Genomic DNA, 20,835 nt, shown 5'->3' on the forward strand with positions numbered 1-20,835 from the left:
TTACGATTATTATATTCCTTTAGCGATCGCCTAGTATATAGTTAACCTTATTCCTATAGCCTAGTCACTCTTTACCTAGCTATTAATATAATAGTTAACGCTTCTTTTAGAACCTTAGTTCCTTCTATAATTAGCACCTACGACTATAACTGCCTTATTGCTTAGTTAGACGCCCTAACGGCCTCGCTAATATAAAACCGACACTTCTCTAACTACCCTATAGCATAGAGTCGTACTAACCGTCACACTAAGTGATTATTATAGAATGTAATGATTGTAAGGGCTATTATTAGATTCTTAAGTAACCATTTTAGGTAGTGTTCCTAGGCGAGGTCTAATGAGTACGAGAGGAAAAAGTAGAGTGCACGTGAAAGTCGCATATTAGGTCGTAATAGTGATGTAGATCCCGGCCCTAGCAGAACTATCTACCGGGCATACATAACGCACTTTATTTGTTCATCCTATAGAATCTAAATAGTTTTGATAAAAATAACCAAGTTAGTAGATCATAATAGAAAGCACCCTTTACACTCGTATAAGCTGGTATGGTGGTGCACGCCCCTTCGTGATCTTGTGAGAAGACGCACGGGGCGCAGAGAATCACGCTTATTTCATTGGCCATTATATAGCATAGTATCCACTGTAAATTTGGACTGTCGAATTTCAAGGAATTTGAAGGTGGATGAATTTTATTCTCGTGAATGAATAAGTGCTCTTTGCGAACACGCGAGAACGTCATGGCAATTAGGTACGGACAAGTGAAACCCGCCATGCGGATTGCCCATTTAATGATGAGGGGCCCGTGGAGGCCGTACTCGCAGGCTGTCGGGCCTCTCATATACGACTTGCACGAGCCTGCAAAGCCGCGGGCGGACAAGCAGACGTCTCCTATTTTGTTCCTGCACGGGCTGTTCGGATCCAAGAAGAACAACCGTGGAATCAGCAAGTAGGTCCACCATGGCCCATATCTAGTACTGGACTTATCGATGCTAACCACCTTGCAGGGCTCTGGCTAGGGATTTGGGAAGATATGTCTACGCGCTCGTCAGTTATCTCACAGAAAAGAAAACGAGTATCTCACTTCACTAATCATTTCGCATCCAGGATTTGAGAAACCACGGGGAGTCTCCCCACGCCAAGATTCATGACTACAATGTCATGGCCGACGACATGGCCAAGTTCATCAAGGACCTTGGGCTGACAGAGCCCACCATCATCGGGCATTCAATGTATGATGCAAACCTAGCAGCGACGGCTATGAGCGCCTGTAATCCCGAGAAAGAAGCTGAAACGATTCCCCAAGGGGTGCCAAAACTGCCATGACGCTGGCATTGCGCTCTCCTGAACTTGTGTCCAACATTGTTTCCGTGGATAACGCCCCCGTCGACAAAATTTTGGGCAGAGAGTTTCCCAAATATGTTCGCGCCATGAAGCAGATACAGGATGCAAAGGTTGGACGCCAGTCAGAGGCCGACAAGATCCTCCAGGAGTCCGAAGAGGTAAGCTCGTCACTACGAACCTGCCTAGAAGAGCTCACCTAGCTGCTCTCGTTTGATCCTGCTAACAGGGGATATGTGACAGTCGCTCCCTATCCGCCAATTCCTTCTAGGAAACCTGTATAGGCCTCAGGGAGAAGACAGTATGAAATTTCGGGTACCCCTGGACATCTTGGGTCGTTCACTGGATCACCTCGGAGACTTCCCTTACAAGGATCCCCAGGCAGTCCGATTCGAGAAGCCCGCCCTTTTCGTCCGGGGCACTCTGAGCAAATATGTCCCAGATGAGGTCCTTCCGCTTATTGGGGAGTTTTTTCCCCGTTTCCGTATAGTCGACATAGAAGCAGGACACTGGGTGATCTCGGAGCAGCCAGAAGCTTTCAGACAAGGTGAGTAACACCCCGTTTCCTTCTCTGGCACTTTCTTACGTGTTTTAGCGGTGGTGGAGTTCCTACAGCCAGCGGAGTAATATTGGTGTGGACATTCATCACAGGGTTATTACTCTGTTCGTCAACAAAATACGTCCTACGGAGTGGAAATCACCGCGGGCGTGTTGACCATACAGTACCAGACGTGGACCGCAAGGAAGGTCTATGAGCGGCAGTGTTTATGAAGATTTTGTAATTCATCATAGAGGGCTTGGAAGCAAACATGAAGAAGGTAGACATCACAAATAAAAATGTGAAACATGAAAATTAATCCTTTTTTTCTTTTGCAATTCTTGGAATAATTCCAAATTCCCAAGCCGCCCTAATGATCCTACGCCATTTCATATGACCGCAAACAAATGCTGAGAGCGGTTGCCTTTGTTCACAAATTTTCCATTTCCCTATCTGCAAAAACTCCATACATGCAGAATTTTTTTAGACCGTCTCCAGGACCTGCTCCTTGAACTCCCTCTCGACCTTCTGGCCCTGGTCATCGGTGCCCGACTCGCCGTGGAGAGCCATCAGAGCGCCAAGGTCAAACTTGGGCGACTTCAGCAGCTTGACCTTGCGGATGTGGACCTGGAAACAATATTTAGTCTTCTTGTGCACTCGGACATGACTCATAAAGGACAGTTCGTCTTACGTTCTGGAGAGGGTAGATGCCCTGGGTAGACTTCTCAATCTCACGCCCAATCACCTCAGGGATGAGCTTGGAGGTGAGCTGGGTGAGAGTGCAGGTGGAGGCCTCGCGCTGGATGATGTCGGTCATCTTCTTGCGGATGGCGCGGATCTGGGAAGAGGCAGCGTAGGTGGTCTTCTTAACCTGGTTGGGGCGGCGCTTGGTGAAGGCGATAGCGAAGAGGCGGATGAGGTAGTCGTCGGTGGTCTTGACGGTGACGTTGGCCTCAATGAGGGTCTGCCACTTGCGAACCAGGGAGCGCAGCTTATCGGATGTGAAGTCAAGACCGTAGAAGTTGGTCAGGCAGTTCTTGCCCTGGACCTCGTCCACACGGAGCTGAACCTTGCGGAATGAGTGGTCCTCGTCCTTCTGGAGGTCGGCGAGGGAGACCTCAACAACACGACCCTTCAGAGCATCGTTGGCGTTTTTGAGACCACTGGTGCGATTGACGAGGGTCTTCCCAACGCTACAGGTTTGTCAGTTTCGTTCGCACCATCACGATCGTGTTCACGCAGAAATATATATTTCGGGTGATCGTATCGGCGTCGATTCGTGAAAACTTACTCTCGTACGTTAAAAGGGTTAGGGGCCTGTTGCGGTGTTTGTTAGCATTGGAGTGCCATGTTTGCAGAATGCATCAACAACGTACCTTGATCGAGTACCAGTCCTTGCGAGAGAAGGGGTCCACGGTCTTCTTCTTGAGGCCCTTCTTGCCCTTTGAGAGTCTCTTGTTCCTAAATGAGGGTATCAGTTATTGATCTGCTTCTCCTCCTATTCGATGCGTCATAAATGCTCACTTTCCAACCGCCATGATTGTTGCCTCTGATTTGCGCAGTTGGAGGGAAACCGTGGATGATGCTGAGAGGATTGGTGGAGGGGCGAAATAATTTCAATTGTGTGTGCCTCGCCTTAGGTCTTAGCGGTCATGGTCGTGTGGGAAAAAAAAACGCTTCTACGATTTTCCGGACCCACACTACAGAGCAAAGTTCTGGGCAAAGGTCACAATTTCACGTGACCAACGAGCCACACTTTGGCCCTCTCAGGGTCAAGCCAAGCCACCCACGACGTGATGTAAGCCACCATTACACATTTGAATGTTCAGAAATTTTGTGTGCGGCGGAGTATTGTGACTCATGGAGGGTCCGTTAGATACGTTCACGTGCAGAATCCGCCTATCTCTTGGAGAAGTTGCATGTAGCTTCAGAAACCACATGTGATCGTCATCGCTGCCAAAAAATCGGCTTAAAAATGTACATCTTTAAGTGGCTACAATACACCAACTTATATGTACCTTTCACAACAAAATCAGTCTGAAGAGGCACATGCGTATAAAATACACTACAGCTTGTATCTTTGGAAACCTGTGATGCATAGAATCACGTGAGCAAGTACCAAGAAAGTCATATTCTCTTGTATCTCTAGCTTTCAGCTACGATACATCACCGATTGCTTCACTTTCCAATTGCTTGGCAGTGGGTATTGCTTACTAAGATTTGGGGGGATTTTGAAGATATCTAGGTCTTGGTGTATCTTGTGTGTGTATTGATGTGCTTCCTAAATGGTTTAGTGCGCAGGCTGGTTAGGATGGAATGACTTCAAGAAACTGCCCGCTGATCTATACCCCACTTTCTAAGAGGTTAGCCGCTGCCTCATGCTTCATGCTGGCTGGGTAGCATTTTGCTCAGTAACCAATTCGTACGATCTAGTCCAGTTTGTGTCTTGAGGCCATCCCAACTGTCGCAGCTATGTCTTCAGCGAAGGGCAAAACCCAGACAGTCGGGCCTGAATTTCAGCCCCAGAACCAGAAGCCCACCGCCACGGTATCGTGCAAGGTTGAATTCGACAATGTCTGCGTGCTGCCGCAGACACCGCAACTGATTGCTCTCTTGTCGTACGTCTTAATGCCTTCCCGAAAAACTAGGAGGGGTGCTCATATTTCTGTACAGCATGATTCGAAACAAGGACACTGAGAGAGCCGATTTCATCTTCTACTCTAACCGCATTATTCGATTGCTAGTAGAGGAAGGCCTCAACCACCTCCCCGTCATTGAGCATGATGTTACTACGCCGGTTGGCCGCACGTATAACGGCCTGATGTTCCAGGGGAAGATATGCGGTGTGTCCATCATGCGGGCCGGTGAGGCGATGGAGCAGGGTCTTCGTGACTGCTGCCGTTCGGTGAGGATCGGAAAGATCTTGATCCAGCGAGACGAAGAAACGGCACAGCCCAAGCTTTTTTATGACAAGCTTCCAGAGGACATCTCACAAAGATGGGTTCTTCTGCTGGACCCCATGTTTGCCACCGGTAAGTTTATCATCTAACTTTACTGTTTGTACCCCGAACGTCGTCTCTGATAGATATATAATAGGTGGTTCGGCAACCATGGCTGTTGAGGTGCTCAAATCCAGAGGAGTCCCAGAGAACCGCATTCTCTTCCTTAACTTGATCGCCAGCCCTGAAGGCGTGGAAAAATTTGCCAAGAAGTTCCCACTTTTGAAAGTTGTGACTGCCTTCATTGACGAAGTGAGTTCCCGTTCCAAATTGAAGCAATCCGTTTACTAACTATTGCTGTACAGGGCCTTGACGAAAAGAAGTACGCCCCTTGTCCCCCTAACCCCCCTTGTCCTCGCTCAAAACAGTTACTAACTTGTGTCCAGCTACATCGTACCCGGTTTAGGAGACTTCGGGGACAGGTTCTATACCATTTGATCCAAAGGCGTCGAGGGCGTGGAATCTTGTATGTAGCATGCACATAAATTATGTCGTCTCATTGAGGTGCATATTATGCTCAATCAAGCATTGCTCGCAGGGACAAGATATCAGTATGTCCTCAAACCGCCTCATCGTCGCCCACGATCCCATCTCCCTGATATTGCCTGTCGTCATCGTCGTCTTCTCGGCTCGTTAATGTGCGTCGTGAGCCAGAGGGTCTGGATGTGCCCGAGTATCCTTCTGTCGGCTCGTCTTCCTTTGCAACGGCATCTGTTTATTTGGTAAGAAGAGTACTGTTTTAGGGAAAAGGCTTGAAGAAAAGACGTACCTGCTGCATCCACCCACTCGCCGTAAACATCGACCGCGGCTGATAGATCTAAAAATGTTAGTTGACATAAGGTATGCCTAAACAGAGCAGCCAGGTGCGCGTGATCAGAGACTTACAGTTGACAGCGCACTGGAATTTCTGGCCGCAGATGCGACAGTCAAGCTGACCGACACCAGCCTTTTTGTCTATTTTGACATTCACAGAATTTTCATGATTGCAGAAAAGGCAGGTGAATGTAGACGGTAACGGGTCGGCCTGTACAAGGACGCGACGTCAGCATGCAGACCAAGATTATGCCAACGTGGTAGATTCATGTTACCCTCTTGGGCCCTTGGGGACCACGTGACGACTTCTTGCGCTTCCCCATTGTGTTTGTATAGCCTTTTCTCGAGGACGCGGTGGCGGTTTATGCGCGAGACGTTGTTGGCGCAAAACGTAGTTGTAGCGTGGTGGTTGACGGACACAGACAATATCCAGCTCATACGTCGAAAGGCTGTATGGGTGCGCATCAAAAGCGTGCTTATCTTATCGATACCATTCTATGTGCTGAGTCAGCTGTCCCTGTTATGTAATATGCATTAAAACGAGAGTGTACGGGTACCCGTTTCTTTGCAAGGTTTGGCGGGGTATAAGTACCTGGCGGAGCACGCCGACCTTATCAGCACTGTCCGCTCGTTATGGTAGCACTGCGGCCCAGCAAAGGCGGGGGCGTAAGAGCAGTCACGGGCCACGGACGTTGGGCCAGAGCGAACAAGCTAACACCAGTACCTGATAAAATGGCAACTACTTGACGTGGAGGTGATGTACTAAATGCTATGGCCTTATCCAACTCAGAGTAAATGTGATGTAAGCCTGCCTATGACCAGCATGCGCCCCTTTCCTTCCGACAATCTCCTACCTCTCCATCAAGCTTCGTCCTAAACACCGCTCGCTCTGAAGTTCGAGGTTGTCTATCAGAAGGTCTCGCTCCCAGGACGCGGGTTTCTTTACTTTCACAAGGCCTAGCTCCAAGCCTATCGTCTCTCTGTTACTGTGAGCTCGCAATAAATCCTTGGTCATTACATCACTTTTCTTTGTGCCTGAAGCATTGGGCGTCCTAGACCGCAAATTCCAACCTCCAAGCGAATACGACAACGACGGCACTGCGTCCTTTGTTGTTTACCCCAAAGTTTGTGTTTTTTTCCCCCAAAGAATTGACTTGAAACAAGATCTGTTGTATCATGGACTCCAACGTCTATTCTCCAGAGGTCATGGACGTTCTGAAGGATATTGGCCAAGCCCAATCCCAGCTTCTCGCTGCGGTCCAGTCCTTGACTGACCGTCTCAACGCGGTGCTTCCTGGTACGGCCCTTATACCTAGTTCTAGCGGAGGTCTTCCACAGAACGAACGAAGCGATCAAGTTGATGAGGTATCGGCCTCCGATTTTCCTATCGTACGACCAGGCTCGGAGGGTGATGGAGTCTTGCAAGCCCCAGCCACTCCCACCTCGCCTCAACGGGCCGCCTTGACATCTCGTATCGTTCTCACGTATGTAACAAATATGCATATTGAAATCTTGTGCACATATCTAAGTTTTTCAGGACCTACCCGAAACAAATCGGTATTAACCCGTTTCCGATGGACTGGGGGAATTGTGACCCTCTCAAGCGGGGCCCCGTCGTTGTCTCACGACTGTCATCCACCATCCGGCGTCGCAACGGTATGTCCCTGTCCAATATATATCGACACAATGTTCGCAATACTGATATCTTTTTCGAGTCATTTAGCTATCGGAGGTCAGTTTACTTTTTCTTTTAACCATTCACAATCTCTACGTTTATGCACAGTCGTGTCAATATGCAGCTGCCATCTAACTAACACTCTCTAGCCCAGTAAGCAAAGCCATTATATACAACTTCTGCGGAGCATTTGTCTAACTTAGTATTTCAGTGGCGGGTCATACTCAATCTACTATGCTCTTGCTGTTGCCAGCAAGCAGTTGAATCTCGACCACAGGTCTGTCAGGACCAAGTTGTCTGTCTAAACAATAAGCTAACATGCCCACCCAGGCCGGATTTTACCAATACTGAACCTGCTGCGCAGATTGGGCCATTCCCTCAGTGGGGGGGGCGAGAGAAGATTGTGGCCATGGACCCCTATGGCCATCTAGCGCCTTGGATATTCAAAGACACTATCGAAAAAGAAGACGGTATAGTCAACCGCGCGACGAATGAGCTACAGAATTTTTATTGATCGTAACATTTAACAGTTGATATCCGTCCCACGATCGCTATTACGAAAGCCCATATGAAGGTGATAAAGCCACCTGGTCAGGTCAAAATGAGTTGGAACAGTATTGACTTCTTTGAACTATAGCTACCCGAGCTCGAGGACAGTGTCAAGAAGGGCCGCCTGTTTGTTCATGCCTACTAAAGCCCATGCCCAAACAGTATTGCTAACAGAACATCTAGTGTTCCAGACGGCAAAGTCTGCCTTAACGAGTTAGGCGAGCTGGCTGTCACCAAGTTTGCAGTGGAACCGGTAATGACTATGCTGCACTCCTTATTCTCGGGGATACCCAAGCTTACAATAACGATCATCAGGTCTGGTACCTTCCTGGTGTGGCCGAAAGGTTCGGTATTGGTAAGTGCGATTAAGCATGCGTGTTCGAGCAGAGTTGACAACGTGCAGACGAGGGTACCTTGCGTCGATCGCTATTCGAGCATACGGGTGGAAGTTACCCCGAGGTAAGTAGCAACCATGCTCATCTCTCATAACAAATACTCATTTCTTGAAGCTCATCACTCGAGGTGACATCAAATTGTTTCTCCCTCCTATCGGTAATACCCCCTCAAATCAGATATATAAAGCATAATCAAAATAACACTGTCTAGGCGGCTTGACGGTTTATTGTTTCGGAGATCCGGCCAAAATGTCGGACGAGTCAGTACGCCTGTCCTTACGAGTCCACGACGAGGTACAGCCTATTCTTAAGAGCAACGCAAGGGCACATATGGTCCGCTAATGTCACATCCAGTGCAACGGGAGTGATGTCTTTGGATCTGACATCTGTACCTGCCGTCCGTACCTCATTTTTGGTATTGAAGAAGCCGTCAAGGAAGCCCAGAATGGAGGAAGCGGTGTGGTCATTTATTTCAGGAAAGAAGGCCGGGCCCTTGGGGAGGTTACCAAGGTTTGTCTTCACTGGATTCTATATGGCACCGAACGTGGCTAATCACAAATATAGTATCGTAAGTGCCAACATGCCACCCAAACTATCGGGTACACTTTCCAGGAAGTGGACGGGACCGCACATGTTGTTGTGACGCTGATGAGTTTATAGTTGTATACAACGCCCGAAAGCGAGGCGCCGACCGCGCCTCTGATTACTTCAAGCGTACCGAGAACATCGCCGGTGTAAAGGACATGCGTTTCCAGGCACTTATGCCCGATATCTTGCATTGGCTCGGCATTAAGAAGATTGACCGAATGTTGAGCATGAGCAAGTAAGTTGATGTCGTGCCGCGCCAAACGAAGTGCCAGATGTTGACGACCCACCAGCATGAAGCACGATGCCATTGTCAGTCAAGGGTATGTGGACCTCCGATAATAATATACATGGCAAACATCTTTGTTGATATTGACACTCACGTGGTGTACCACAGGATCCCGATTCACGAGCGAGTTGAGCTTCCAGACGAGCTCATACCTGCCGATTCGAGGGTTGAGATTGATGCCAAAATCACTGCGGGTATGTGTACTTGGAACTCATAGATACCTCCGATTTTTAAGGAATAAGAAACCGTCTGACCACACAAAGGCTACTTTACTGCGGGCAAGCGGATGACCGAAGAGGAACTCCAAGCTGTGCAGGGAAGGATGTGGGAAGAGTAAGTCCACCAGATCAAGTTTCGATGCGGAGAAATACGACACTGACCCCATGAGTGCAGCGTCGACCACTAATCACCCGCGAGGAGAGTGTCAGCCTAGCAGGATAATAGACGAATGCGTACTACCACCTGGTCCTTGGTTAATTTTATGTTTTTAGCCGATAGTACGAATGCGTCTCCCTAGGGGCAGCCTCAATGCACAATTGATCAAAGGGGTAACACTCCGTACACGCGTGTTACAAGAAAAATGGCGAGACTAATAATGTACGAACACCTACTATTCTCATACAGTGTAATACTCCATAGTTTGAGTTATTATTCATACATGTAGGGGAGGAAACGCGACGCGCATACGACGTACACCGTTGATGGGCAGCGGTCAGAATCGAAGACCCTGCCGTGCATCGCATGGGGCACGTCACGAGGTGCGGGATCTCCTTGAGTGCGCAAGAGATACAGCAAATCGATAGATTGGGTACCAACAATAAGACTCAAGAGGGCGTGGTGCGGCCCGAGGCCGGCAACCAGGGGGGGCGCAGTCTGAGAGGGCTTCCATCCCTTCTATTGAGTGGCGTGCATCCACCCCCCACCGACTTTGATGAATCTACTCCTTCGTTGGCCGACACTCACACGTCCGTCTGCCCTAAAGGGGTCGACGCGGAGCCATCCGCCGACTCCATGCGTGCCCAACCAAGTATTATGCGACCACACAGCGTGGAACACGGTTGATGGCGCACGGGCTTTTTTTCCAAGGGTGGTGCCAAGTGGCAGAACAATAATTTTCCACGGGTGCCCGTATTATGAAAGAAAAAGTTGGGGTGGCCACCTCTCCACCAGGCCATTCAGGGGCCAATACGAGCGGTGGAGGACGAGATGGTTGCTTTGCCCTCGGTATCCATATTAAGTAGAAATTCCACATCCATCCCGGGATTTTGGTCCCAGTTTAAGACACACCATACTCTGTTTTCTGAACTACCTTCAAAAGTTTAGAATCAACGACGACATCCGTTCGACAACGAATATAACCAGAAAGCGCTTACTCCAGTCCATACATACATATTAACAACATTCGTCATCACTACATCGGCACCATGTACCGCTCATCTACACGACGCAGCTCCTGCGCATCATCATCGCCTGGCCAGCGACCTCAACTGCTTCGGTCAAGCGCAACTCGGCCTTCCGTCACACCATCTGACGAGATCCAAGCATCGCTTGTCTCCCCCAACTCACACTACACTGCTGCCGATTTGCTCAGCAAAGTCGCCTCGCCTCTAGGGCTTTCACCGTCATGTGATTACAACCACAACATGGTCTCAGCATCAACAGGCCGTCAAGCCTCAGAGCCCATCAGCATAGATCACGACGTTCGTGACCATTCCGACGGCCCCGAGTTCTCGACTCCAGACAGCTCTATTTCAGGTTCGTGGTTTCCATTTGCTGATGTATGTCGATGAATCTGGCAAATATTGACAATGGTTTGCAGGATGCTATTTCAGTTTTCCCAACTTCGACAACTGGGGAAGCACCGTGCGGGAGGAAGACAAGGAGCCTTGAAGTCTCGGCTTTTTTTTCTTGATTCAATAACCAACATCCATCATGAGATTGGATATCATTCCTTCGCACTATAACTCATGGTGCCACTGGTCACACCTACCGATGACTTCACCCCGCTGATCCATCGCGCCAATGTCATAAAATAACCAACACGACAAGGCCGACCGTGTTCACGGGCTCTGTACTTGAAGGACGAGAGTCCCGTGCAGAGACAAGAAAGATGGAGCGTTCGGGAGGTGTCACGACACCCACCAAATGCACTTGGGCCTCCCTCTACTACTACATATACTACTATGTATGGAGGCTCAGATTAGGTAGAGAAATATGGAAGGGGCAGAGGGGGCGAGGGTTGGATGATGAGGGTAGGGGTAATGAATAGATATGAGCACAAGTACAAGGCAAGGTGCGCAAAAGAGATGGCCCTGGAGACTGCTAGTACTGGGCTGGTCTGATAATATTCGACCACTCTGGGACCCGCATTGTTGAATAGTAAGGATAACCTTCATTTTTTACACGGTCGCACCAATGATTGCATATAGTTACCTATAAACACAGTTCTACCAAACCAGTTGCAATCCTCGATCGGATAGACACTGCATTCTAATTCTCATTCGGAACCAATATTATTCATCCCCTGCGTTCTCTTTGGTAAGCCTCTCGAGCCTGTTATTGGAATTTGCCAATGATTCTTTGACAATAACTACTGTGCGACACAAGTGATCGTAAGAGAAGCCCAATGGCGCGTTTGCCAGCCATGTGCAGTGTGCAAATACGCACATGGCATCTCCCTTAAACGGGGTACGTACCCCTCCTAACACTTTGTTGTTGACGCTTAAACCCCATGGCTACAGCCGGCTGCGCTTCCTTTGCGCTTCCTTTGCGCGATTCTACTACTACTAGTTTATGCTGCTCTGGCTCTCTGCGCTTTCCACAGGTTTGCACCTTTTGCGCATGCAATGCCACCTTCTATTTCACGGATGGCTCTGGTACTTGCCTCACTCTCCATATTCATCTCTGGACCACTCCTCCTGCACCCATGATCTGATATTGTCAGCGGTTCAACGACACAAGCTACGCGTCCGCCTTTGTTGGCCGCCAATAACCTCAAGATGGCGTCAAGGTCGGCCCCGAGAGGCGCAGCACAGCGAAAATTAGTCACGTATAGCAAAGGCTCACGCGACCGAAAAGAAAAAAATGCTGGCACAACAGCCGACTCGACCCAGGTCGCCTCGAGCCTCTACGACTTTCCCGATTCCGATGATGCTCCGTCTTCGCCGCCGCGCTCAAAGGCAACACCAGCAGGGAGCAAGACTCCAAGGCCGCAGCCGCTCGACAAACAGACGGGTACAAAAAAAATCTCACCTGGGCGTTCACCTTCCAAGCATGCACCCGAGGATAGTCGGAAGCGGAAGCATGCCAATAGTGAAGATGGGGATGCGGCCGCGAGGAAACCAACGGCTGCCCCCAACCCCCCGAGAACATCAAGTGCATCGCAGCCCAAGCTTGATCGTTCCACCGTCCTCCCTACACACGGAAAAATTGCCTCTCGCTCAACCGACAAATCCGATCCAACAAAACTTCCTGAACCTGCCACCTTTTCACATTCGGTGCCGAGAAGCCCAACCACCCGAGTCGACGAAAAAGTCACATTGAAAAGATCTGTAACCGAGACGCCAAGGAACGATGTAAATGCGACGCGGCCGCGAAAGACTCGGCTGATTGACCGCCTGGCCGCACAGAAGGCTGAGAGTTCTGATTCTGACTTAGACCCTGGGTCCGAATCCGATATGGACTACGATGGAAATGCGGTCGAGGGTGATTCAGATATAAAAGCCCCCTCGGCCTCCCAAACGGCGTTACTTACCCCACGATCGAAGCGTGCAGCACTGGTCGATCGCGAATTCTGGGCCCGGCCAGCCCATAATCAAGCTAGGATGTCGGCGAGCAAGAAGGTCCGACAGACATACAGCCAAATGCGGAGCATACGAAGCGATGCGCAACCAGAGGGCGACATTCTTGCACTGTCTGGCGATCCCAACAATGACCCTCTTCTTTCCAGCCCGTCTAGGCCCAACCCAGGATCCTTCGCCGCTCCAGCCGATGAGTTTGATTTTGACAACTCCGACGAAGACCAAGCGGTCACAATTAAAAGCGTCCATGAACTTCGCCGTGCTGGTGCAAACAACAGATTTGCCGACGAGATGGAGGATTTGCTCTCAAGGATTGGGACGCCCAGGCAACCCGCTTCTTTGAGGAGAAACGCATTGCTAGAATTAGCCCAAAAGCTACAGCGACAGGAGTTCTCCCTACAATTCAGAGACCACTCCGCCCGTGACACCATTGCCAAGAATATTGGCGACGAGGAAGACATAATCAGCGGGTTTGCCATGGCTGCGAGCCTTGTGGTATTCCTTTCGTCCAACAATGCACCGAACCTGCTGCAACAGCTCGTGGAAGAGAAAATAGGCGAGCTACTTGGACGGCTCCTGCGCGTCTCGGAAGACGTGGTTTCTATTGCCGGGCAAAGAAAGACGAACTTGTCCAAGACTGGAAGAGGGACTGTGGCTGGTGTCAAAGCGTATCTGCAACGCATGAACATCTGGCATGGGTATGAACCAAGGGAGCTCTCTCCGCGCAGCATCGCACTCCAGTTGCACCATATTCTGCAACGCAACTTGGAGGTCCGCTTGCGTAGCGATATGATCAAGAATCTGGAGGACGGTTTTGCTTCCATCGCCGAAGATCAAGCACAACGCGTATCGCCAGATGCTAGTCTTACGCCACTGGTTGTATTGATTATGGAGGCTGAGCGGGGAGCTGCCATAACAGTCCTCACATCTAATCAGTTACATCGTCGAGCATCAAATATTGCTCTCTTCCTCAAGAATGCACTCGCCATGTGGCCTGATAACCGTGGCGATATGCAGTCGGCGACACTGAAATTGGCGATTGATACGACGAACGCCGAAGTGGGGGCGGAAGCCTTTAGTAGCCAATCTCTACTAGCAGGCATTGCACGAGCAGCTCGTCTTGGTTTAGACGAGGTTCAAAAAGCAACCCAACGTCAAGCCTTTGACACGAGCATGTACGATGGGCTTTTACTCATACTAGGAATCATGATCAACATTTTAGAGCACTCTCCACGTGCTCGAACGTCTATGGATTCGGCATCTATGGAGCAGCTGGCTGATCTCTTTACACAAAACCGCAACTTGGTTGCCGCAGTAAGTATCACAATGCCTCTCTTGTAATTATTTTCTTGTTTGGGGGAGGTGGTGGGGGGCAAAACACACATAGCTAACCGAGTACAAGGCCGATTCGGAAGACAAGTCTAAAGTGAGCATCGCGGTCGGGTACCTCGCTGTGATACTGGGATACTTGTGCCTTGGAAATCCGGGTCGACAAGCCATAACAAACCAAGGCACCAGTGTTGATGCCCTGGTTGATGCGATTCGGGAATTCATTGAGATACATCGTAGTGTTGATGCTAAAGTACATGAACTCGAAGGCCTAGTACAAGACTTGCGGATGTCTAGTAGATAGAACAAGTCCAGGCGCAGTTCGTCAGTTAATAGCGCCCACAACCAGAAGCAACGAGATCCGGCTGTCATTCCAATTTCCGGCGTTGAAGGTGTTGTGTCCATACTTATGTAAAGAGATGTATTCGTTAGGCCACATAAGGCATTTTTGTGGAATTTTTACGACTAGATGATATATCTGTATGGTTCCAGGAGTAAAAGAGATTTAACTGAGCAAATAACTTCGCTGAACGCATGTTAGTATTGGAAATGAAGCATTTTGCGTTCTTGGCTACTGACTGAAAGTGGCAGAGTTACTTACCCCCCCCCCCCCCCCCACTCGACTCGACGCACGTGCAAGGGTCAACGTATTGTGTTCGACGTCACACCAACAGCGCTGATCCAACCGAGTCGACCACAATCTGCCACACACCATCGAAGTTGTGACCTGGCCACCATCTAATCAATCGGTCATTTCCTTCCCTATCAATACGTTCAGTTCAACCGGCTTAGCAGAAACAATGCCTTCGCCTAAGCAGAGAAAAGTCGCTATTGTTGGCAGCCGAGCTGTCGGTAAGCACAGCACCACCATCCCAACACACAGTCTCTTGGACACTACCCCAGCTTGGACGAGACCCGAGACTCTTTTGCCTGACCCGAATCCCATCTTGCTACCTTATTTCTTCTTTTTCAGTTTGCTTTTGCAGTCGGCTAATGCTTGTTATGCGGCCATTCCAGGTAAATCCTCGCTGGCTGTCCGTTTTGTAGACGGGCACTTTGTCGACAGCTACTACCCAACCATCGAAAACACTTTCAGCAAAACAATCAGGTTTAAGGGGCAAGATTACTTGACTGAAATCGTCGATACAGCTGGTCAGGACGAATACAGTATCTTGAACTCCAAGCATTTCATTGGAATTCACGGCTACATATTGGTGTATGCGGTGTCGTCCCTAGCATCATTCGAGATGGTGCAGTCTATTCGCGACAAGATTCTGAACCATTTAGTAAACTCCAACCGTATTCATTATACTTCTTGGCCGCTTATTTGCTCACTATTCTCCTGTATTTAGGGAACCGAGTCGGTGCCGATCGTCATAGTTGGAAACAAGTGTGACCTACGTCCGGAGCAGCGCCAAGTCAGCATGGAGGATGGGCGCAAGCTCTCCGATCGACTTCAGTGCGGATGGACCGAGGCCAGTGCAGCATACGATACCAATGTGGCTAAGGCTTTCGAGCTCATGATTGCCCAAATCGAAAAATCCCAGGCTCCAGGCGAAGCGCCACCCAAGAGCAACTGCACAGTTATGTAATTTGGTCTGTGGCTTCTATGACTTCATACGGATGAGTATGGTTGATTTGACGCCAGTTGTTCTACTTTCAACTCCGTTCTTTCTGGATAATGGGCACTATCTATTGGGTTTTTTTCCAAGTGTCTTATATGTTACAGACCAGACGAGCACGAGGTTAAGACGGAGGTTTGACTCGTCCTACACCGGACTGCTTAGCACAGTCCCGGAGTATCAGCTAAAGAAATACAGGTGAAGCTCCGTGGAATGGTCGACTTTTTTGGCTATTTAAGCTTACTTTTCGTTTTGTCTTTTCATGATTAATAGAGGCAAGATGCGCGGGATTAAGGGTCGTCAGGTTAATCTACGAAGTCCTCTGGACATCATGTAGGCCACTCTTTGTTTACATATCCATTTACTTCATGAGTACAATGAAGGTTTGAAGGTTGGGTAGAGTCTAGGTTAAATGGTTCACTGATTATGGCTATGGAACGTTGGCTTATTGGTTTTCTTGGGTGTTTGCAGTTTGTTGGCATGGGTTGTTATACAATATGCAACAATTTCTTTGGGGTTTCTCGGTTCTGCTACTTGGTAATAGTAGTTTCGATGCTTATATAGAAGAAACAATGCATACTTAGTCGTTTCTGCTTGAAGGTATGAGATAACGGAAACGAGTCACTCCCGAGTATTAAAGAGTGAGGCAGTTGTCAAATGCACCTCGTAGGATAGAGTAGAATGTACCTTTAAGGCAAACTGCCACCAGATTACAGGTAAGAGCGATGCGCTAACTATTATTACATGTCGTCGGGTAGCAAGGCCACCCGCGCTCATGAGAAACAGCCCCTCGTCGCCTAGAGGAGGAAGGAGGGGCTGATCCTGACTAAAAAAATAAACCCCACCAACATCTTGAACGCCTCCTCAATTTGATTGACTCTTTCGACAGGTAAGCAAGTTCCATAAAACGACGCTCTTTTCGCGCACCGACCACACTGCAGAACCATCTAGTATATTGGCGCTTGATACAATGCTTGACGTGATCGATTTTATCAAGGAGCGCGGCGGCGATCCTGAGAAGATCCGGGAGTCTCAGCGCCGACGCAACGCCCCAGTCGAGATCGTTGACGAGATCATTGCTCTCTGGGAGGACCACCGTGCTAGTATGCCAAATGTTCCCACCTTGCACACCTATCAAGGGAGAAAAGTTTATTGACCGATGCAGCCCAGTACTCTGCGACGCAGATCAACGGCAAGATCAACGACGTTCAGAAGCAAATTGGTGCCAAGAAGAAGGTACACATGCTGGCGCTGGACACCACCCATCCGAATTTCGAGCTCACAACTAGTTGTGTAGGCCAAGGAGAATGCCGACGAGCTCCTACAGCAGAAGGTTGCGCTCGAGAAAGAAAAAAAGACTCTTGTCGACTCCGCTGCCGAGAAGGACACTTTCCTGAAATCCAAAATCCGCAGAGTGGGAAACTACGTTCACGACTCGGTTCCGGTCAGCGATAACGAGGACAACAATGTGATCCAACGCACGTGGGCGCCCGAGGGCATCGCGGTCGAGAAGAAGGAGTGCCTGTCCCACCATGAGGTCCTCCTTCGTCTGGACGGATATGACCCCGAGCGAGGTGCAAAAGTTGTTGGCCACCGCGGTTACTTCCTTCGCCAGTGGGGAGTCTTCCTGAACCAGGCGCTCATCAACTACGGTCTGGAGTTTCTCTCTGGAAAGGGGTACACCCCGCTGCAAACGCCCCAGTTCATGCTCAAGGACTACATGGGCAAGACGGCCCAACTTGAGGACTTTGATGAGGAGCTCTACAAGGTAGTTGACGGTGACGCGAAGAACGATAAGTACCTCATTGCCACCTCGGAGCAGCCCATTTCAGCCTTCCACGCCGATGAATGGCTCGTCTCCAAGGACCTCCCCCTCAAGTGAGTAGACTTGTCCTTGCCATTTGGATATAGGCTAAGTTTACATTGAAAAGATATGCCGGATATAGCACGTGCTACCGCAGGGAGGCTGGTAACCACGGACGCGATGCCTGGGGTATCTACCGTGTGCATCAGTTTGAGAAGGTGGATGATACTCAACATTGCCGTACCTGTATCTTTTGGAAGCAACTAATGGCTGATATGTTCCTAGATCGAGCAATTCCTCCTCACCGACCCCGAAAAGTCTTGGGAGGCCTTCGACGACATGATTAACATCTCGGAGGAGTTCTACAAGTCTCTGGGCCTGCCTTACCGGATTGTCTCTATCGTCTCTGGAGCGCTGAACAATGCGGCGTCGAAGAAGTACGACCTGGAAGCCTGGTTTCCATTCCAGGGAGAGTACAAGGAGTTAGTTTCGTGTTCCAACTGCACTGATTACCAGTCGCGGTCTCTCGAAATTCGCTTTGGTGCCAAGACACAGACCGAGGTGAAGAAGAAGTACGTGCACTGCCTTAACTCGACGCTGTGCGCTACGACTCGTGCGCTGTGCTGCGTGCTTGAGAACTACCAAACGGAGACGGTAAGTATCTACTCTTGAACAAGTCACGGTGCAAGTTACGGTGTATGGTTTATTAGTTAACTCTGTTACAGGGTCTCAAGATTCCCGAGCCTCTGCGGAAGTACCTTCCCGGTGCTCCCGAGTTCATCGAGTACGCAAAGGAACTCCCCAAGGACTCTACCTCTCACAAGGTTCTGGCTAAGAGGGAGAAGGGCAGCAAATGAATGGCGAAAACTTAGAAGACGAAGCCGGAGAGCTATTCTTGATGTCTTGAGACAAAATTATGAAGAAAAAAGGAGTAAAATGTTATGGGTAGCTGGTCTAGATTTACCTACAAGAAGTGTGTTGTTCATTCTCAATTCGCATAGTTGCATAAGCTATATCAGGTTGTGTTGACTGTTACTTCGTAAAATGTCACCGGGAATCATAACAAGTAAAGCTATGGTTACGAATAAACATGCCTACTCATCACGTTTCTGATGGCAACAATGGTCATATCACATTTCCCGAGGAATACGGTGCTTTTATGCTTATAGAGCCCACCAGTCTCTGCCCCGCCCAGCCTCCCACCAGGCAAATATCGGGCGGTGAACCAACCCAGCAACAACTCAGTGGAGCTGAGCGCCCCAAGATATCATCAACTTGCCTTGGCGACTAGCGACAGTCCCCATACTGAGAACTCAGTTTATCTGAAGGCCCATGCCTGAACCTGTTTGTGAGCCACGGAACGGCCAGCCGGCCAGCCATTTAGTCAGCCTCGCAGAACCAGACTTTGCAGCCCAAGCACGTCGTAAAACGGTATATCGCGACAGCCCAGCATCGCCTGTCCTCCCCGGCCCTGCTACGGGAGACATCCCGGCGACATGATCTCTCCATCTGAGTCGGAGCATCACAAGGCCAGGAAACCGGCACCTCTAACTCGTACGAAAGGTACAAAAGGGGACTTCACCCATTACCGAGTGAAGTCACATGGATCGACTTCTACGTTAAAGAAGAAGGCCCAAAGAAATTCGAACATCCTGCATGCATGGAAAAAGCTTTTTGGCCACAAACACAGTGGAAGCAAGGATTCTCGTCGGGCGCGCCATAAGACGAAGCGACCTGCAGTGAAGCCAGTACAGACAGTAACAGAGTCGTCTCACCATGCTACTTCGGAGCCTCCGAGGGAGAATAAAGTCGGCAATGGGACTACTTCAAAGCTGGGAGTACTGCTAACCTTATTCCGACGAACCCGGTGTAATGCTGACACTGAACCGTTTGTAGAAAGCCGATCTGGGGAGGCATGTAAACGAGAAGCAGATGCCGAATTGGCTTGTCCAGCTGTTGAATAAGGATGGCGCATATTGCAGCAAAGGTAAAGTGTTTCGCGCTGGGCTTCATGGCACGTATGCTGACACTCTCTGAAGGGATCATCCCAGTGATGAAGCGGCTTCTAGAGAAATGCCCAATGACACAAAAAGCTTACCTCTGTAGCCAGCATGTACAGCATATCTCCAAATTACGACGTGAAGGTCTGTTCCAGAAACTAGTCAGTATTGCCGAAGTCTGGCTGACAGTGCACGCATTCAAGGCAGTTTCTGTGGTTATCGGAATATCCAGATGCTGATTTCCTACATTGTCAACGCTAAGAGCGAAGGTGCGAACAAGTTTGGGGACACGTTCCCTTCTATTTTCACGATCCAGGACATGATTGAGAACGCATGGGACAACGGGTTCAATCCTGAAGGCCGTATTGAGACCGGTGGTATAAGAGGCACGCGGAAATACATTGGCACACCCGAGGTATATACTTCTTTCCACTACTAGTCTACACAAATATTACAGCAGCTGACTGCTCTTCCAGACCCAAGCCATGTTCCGCAATCTCCAGATATCGTAGGTTACCGCATGATGGTACATCTGGCCTACTACAAATAGCTGACGTCGTGGTTAAAGGTGTCCGGTTCAGGCTTTCAGGGAGAAGGAGGCTGGTAGATCCGGTAGAATGCTATTCGGGGCTATCGAGTCATACTTTAAGGGAGGAGTTGGGAACGAAGTCGCAAACCAAAAGTCCAAGGTCTCGTTGACGACATTGCCACCTATTTACCTTCAACACCAAGGTAAGCAAACCGGGAATCTGGTAACATAAGCGGCACCTCTAATACAGGGCTCCAGGTCATTCGATGACGATTGTCGGGTTCGAAAAGATGAGCAATGGAAAGGACACTCTACTCGTGTTTGACCCGTCATTTCGCGATACCCCAGCCGCCAGAGAACTAGTAGGTCATACTGTGCGATGTCCCGATCATAAAGCGGAGAGCATACTCCAGCAATATCGACGAGACAGTAAATACGTACGCAAGTATAGTGAATTCGAGGTCCTCTAGTAAGTTGTTCACTTTATCGTGTCGTTGTGCCTGTTTCCGGGAGTACATATGCTAATCATGCTGCAACGATAGTTTAACAAAGAGCATACCGCCTATTGTG

General features: G+C 49.3%; 10 protein-coding genes across 10 annotated transcripts; 8 read left to right on the forward strand and 2 right to left on the reverse strand.

The window, feature by feature from the left end:
• Nucleotides 1-1,319: 1,319 nt before the first annotated feature.
• On the forward strand, nt 1,320-1,893 carry GMORB2_3251 (Pimeloyl-ACP methyl ester carboxylesterase; the record flags this gene model as incomplete). The annotated part of the gene is made up of 2 exons (XM_035465227.1): nt 1,320-1,499; nt 1,582-1,893. 2 exons carry the CDS (start codon nt 1,320-1,322, stop codon nt 1,891-1,893), a joined length of 492 nt encoding a protein of 163 aa, XP_035318776.1.
• A 466-nt stretch (nt 1,894-2,359) lies between these two features.
• GMORB2_3252 (small subunit ribosomal protein S3Ae) lies at nt 2,360-3,414 on the reverse strand (the record flags this gene model as incomplete). Its single annotated transcript, XM_035465228.1, has 5 exons — nt 2,360-2,410; nt 2,622-3,069; nt 3,168-3,193; nt 3,253-3,337; nt 3,401-3,414. 5 exons carry the CDS (start codon nt 3,412-3,414, stop codon nt 2,360-2,362), a joined length of 624 nt encoding a protein of 207 aa, XP_035318777.1.
• Nucleotides 3,415-4,348: 934 nt separating this feature from the next.
• On the forward strand, nt 4,349-5,313 carry GMORB2_3253 (uracil phosphoribosyltransferase; the record flags this gene model as incomplete). The annotated part of the gene is made up of 5 exons (XM_035465229.1): nt 4,349-4,494; nt 4,550-4,908; nt 4,973-5,127; nt 5,181-5,197; nt 5,262-5,313. The coding sequence occupies 5 exons, from the start codon at nt 4,349-4,351 to the stop codon at nt 5,311-5,313; spliced, it is 729 nt and encodes a 242-aa protein (XP_035318778.1).
• A 121-nt stretch (nt 5,314-5,434) lies between these two features.
• Nucleotides 5,435-6,153, reverse strand: GMORB2_3254 (Transcription elongation factor Elf1 like; the record flags this gene model as incomplete). Its single annotated transcript, XM_035465230.1, has 4 exons — nt 5,435-5,586; nt 5,645-5,683; nt 5,761-5,829; nt 5,964-6,153. The coding sequence occupies 4 exons, from the start codon at nt 6,151-6,153 to the stop codon at nt 5,435-5,437; spliced, it is 450 nt and encodes a 149-aa protein (XP_035318779.1).
• A 741-nt stretch (nt 6,154-6,894) lies between these two features.
• On the forward strand, nt 6,895-9,587 carry GMORB2_3255 (GTP cyclohydrolase N terminal; the record flags this gene model as incomplete). Its single annotated transcript, XM_035465231.1, has 19 exons — nt 6,895-7,172; nt 7,226-7,344; nt 7,513-7,516; nt 7,575-7,640; nt 7,694-7,833; nt 7,894-7,958; nt 8,001-8,038; nt 8,096-8,165; nt 8,228-8,267; nt 8,316-8,371; nt 8,422-8,464; nt 8,519-8,601; nt 8,662-8,817; nt 8,872-8,875; nt 8,968-9,130; nt 9,186-9,215; nt 9,290-9,375; nt 9,445-9,514; nt 9,575-9,587. 19 exons carry the CDS (start codon nt 6,895-6,897, stop codon nt 9,585-9,587), a joined length of 1,524 nt encoding a protein of 507 aa, XP_035318780.1.
• A 1,237-nt stretch (nt 9,588-10,824) lies between these two features.
• GMORB2_3256 (uncharacterized protein) lies at nt 10,825-11,071 on the forward strand (the record flags this gene model as incomplete). The annotated part of the gene is made up of 2 exons (XM_035465232.1): nt 10,825-10,936; nt 11,001-11,071. The coding sequence occupies 2 exons, from the start codon at nt 10,825-10,827 to the stop codon at nt 11,069-11,071; spliced, it is 183 nt and encodes a 60-aa protein (XP_035318781.1).
• Nucleotides 11,072-12,180: 1,109 nt separating this feature from the next.
• Nucleotides 12,181-14,261, forward strand: GMORB2_3257 (Wings apart-like protein regulation of heterochromatin; the record flags this gene model as incomplete). Its single annotated transcript, XM_035465233.1, has 3 exons — nt 12,181-12,415; nt 12,839-14,156; nt 14,204-14,261. The coding sequence occupies 3 exons, from the start codon at nt 12,181-12,183 to the stop codon at nt 14,259-14,261; spliced, it is 1,611 nt and encodes a 536-aa protein (XP_035318782.1).
• Nucleotides 14,262-15,110: 849 nt separating this feature from the next.
• GMORB2_3258 (Ras-like protein enriched in brain) lies at nt 15,111-15,902 on the forward strand (the record flags this gene model as incomplete). Its single annotated transcript, XM_035465234.1, has 2 exons — nt 15,111-15,596; nt 15,663-15,902. The coding sequence occupies 2 exons, from the start codon at nt 15,111-15,113 to the stop codon at nt 15,900-15,902; spliced, it is 726 nt and encodes a 241-aa protein (XP_035318783.1).
• Nucleotides 15,903-16,902: 1,000 nt separating this feature from the next.
• On the forward strand, nt 16,903-18,593 carry GMORB2_3259 (seryl-tRNA synthetase; the record flags this gene model as incomplete). Its single annotated transcript, XM_035465235.1, has 6 exons — nt 16,903-17,035; nt 17,098-17,168; nt 17,230-17,810; nt 17,864-17,954; nt 18,022-18,390; nt 18,462-18,593. The coding sequence occupies 6 exons, from the start codon at nt 16,903-16,905 to the stop codon at nt 18,591-18,593; spliced, it is 1,377 nt and encodes a 458-aa protein (XP_035318784.1).
• Nucleotides 18,594-19,702: 1,109 nt separating this feature from the next.
• Nucleotides 19,703-20,735, forward strand: GMORB2_3260 (Peptidase family C78; the record flags this gene model as incomplete). Its single annotated transcript, XM_035465236.1, is given in 4 exon segments — nt 19,703-19,897; nt 19,903-20,151; nt 20,318-20,468; nt 20,524-20,735. Coding segments are annotated over 4 exon segments (807 nt in total).
• Nucleotides 20,736-20,835: the final 100 nt, after the last annotated feature.

This window comes from Geosmithia morbida (genome assembly GCF_012550715.1).
Source record: "Geosmithia morbida isolate 1262 chromosome Unknown scaffold_17, whole genome shotgun sequence".
Classification (NCBI taxonomy): domain Eukaryota; kingdom Fungi; phylum Ascomycota; class Sordariomycetes; order Hypocreales; family Bionectriaceae; genus Geosmithia; species Geosmithia morbida.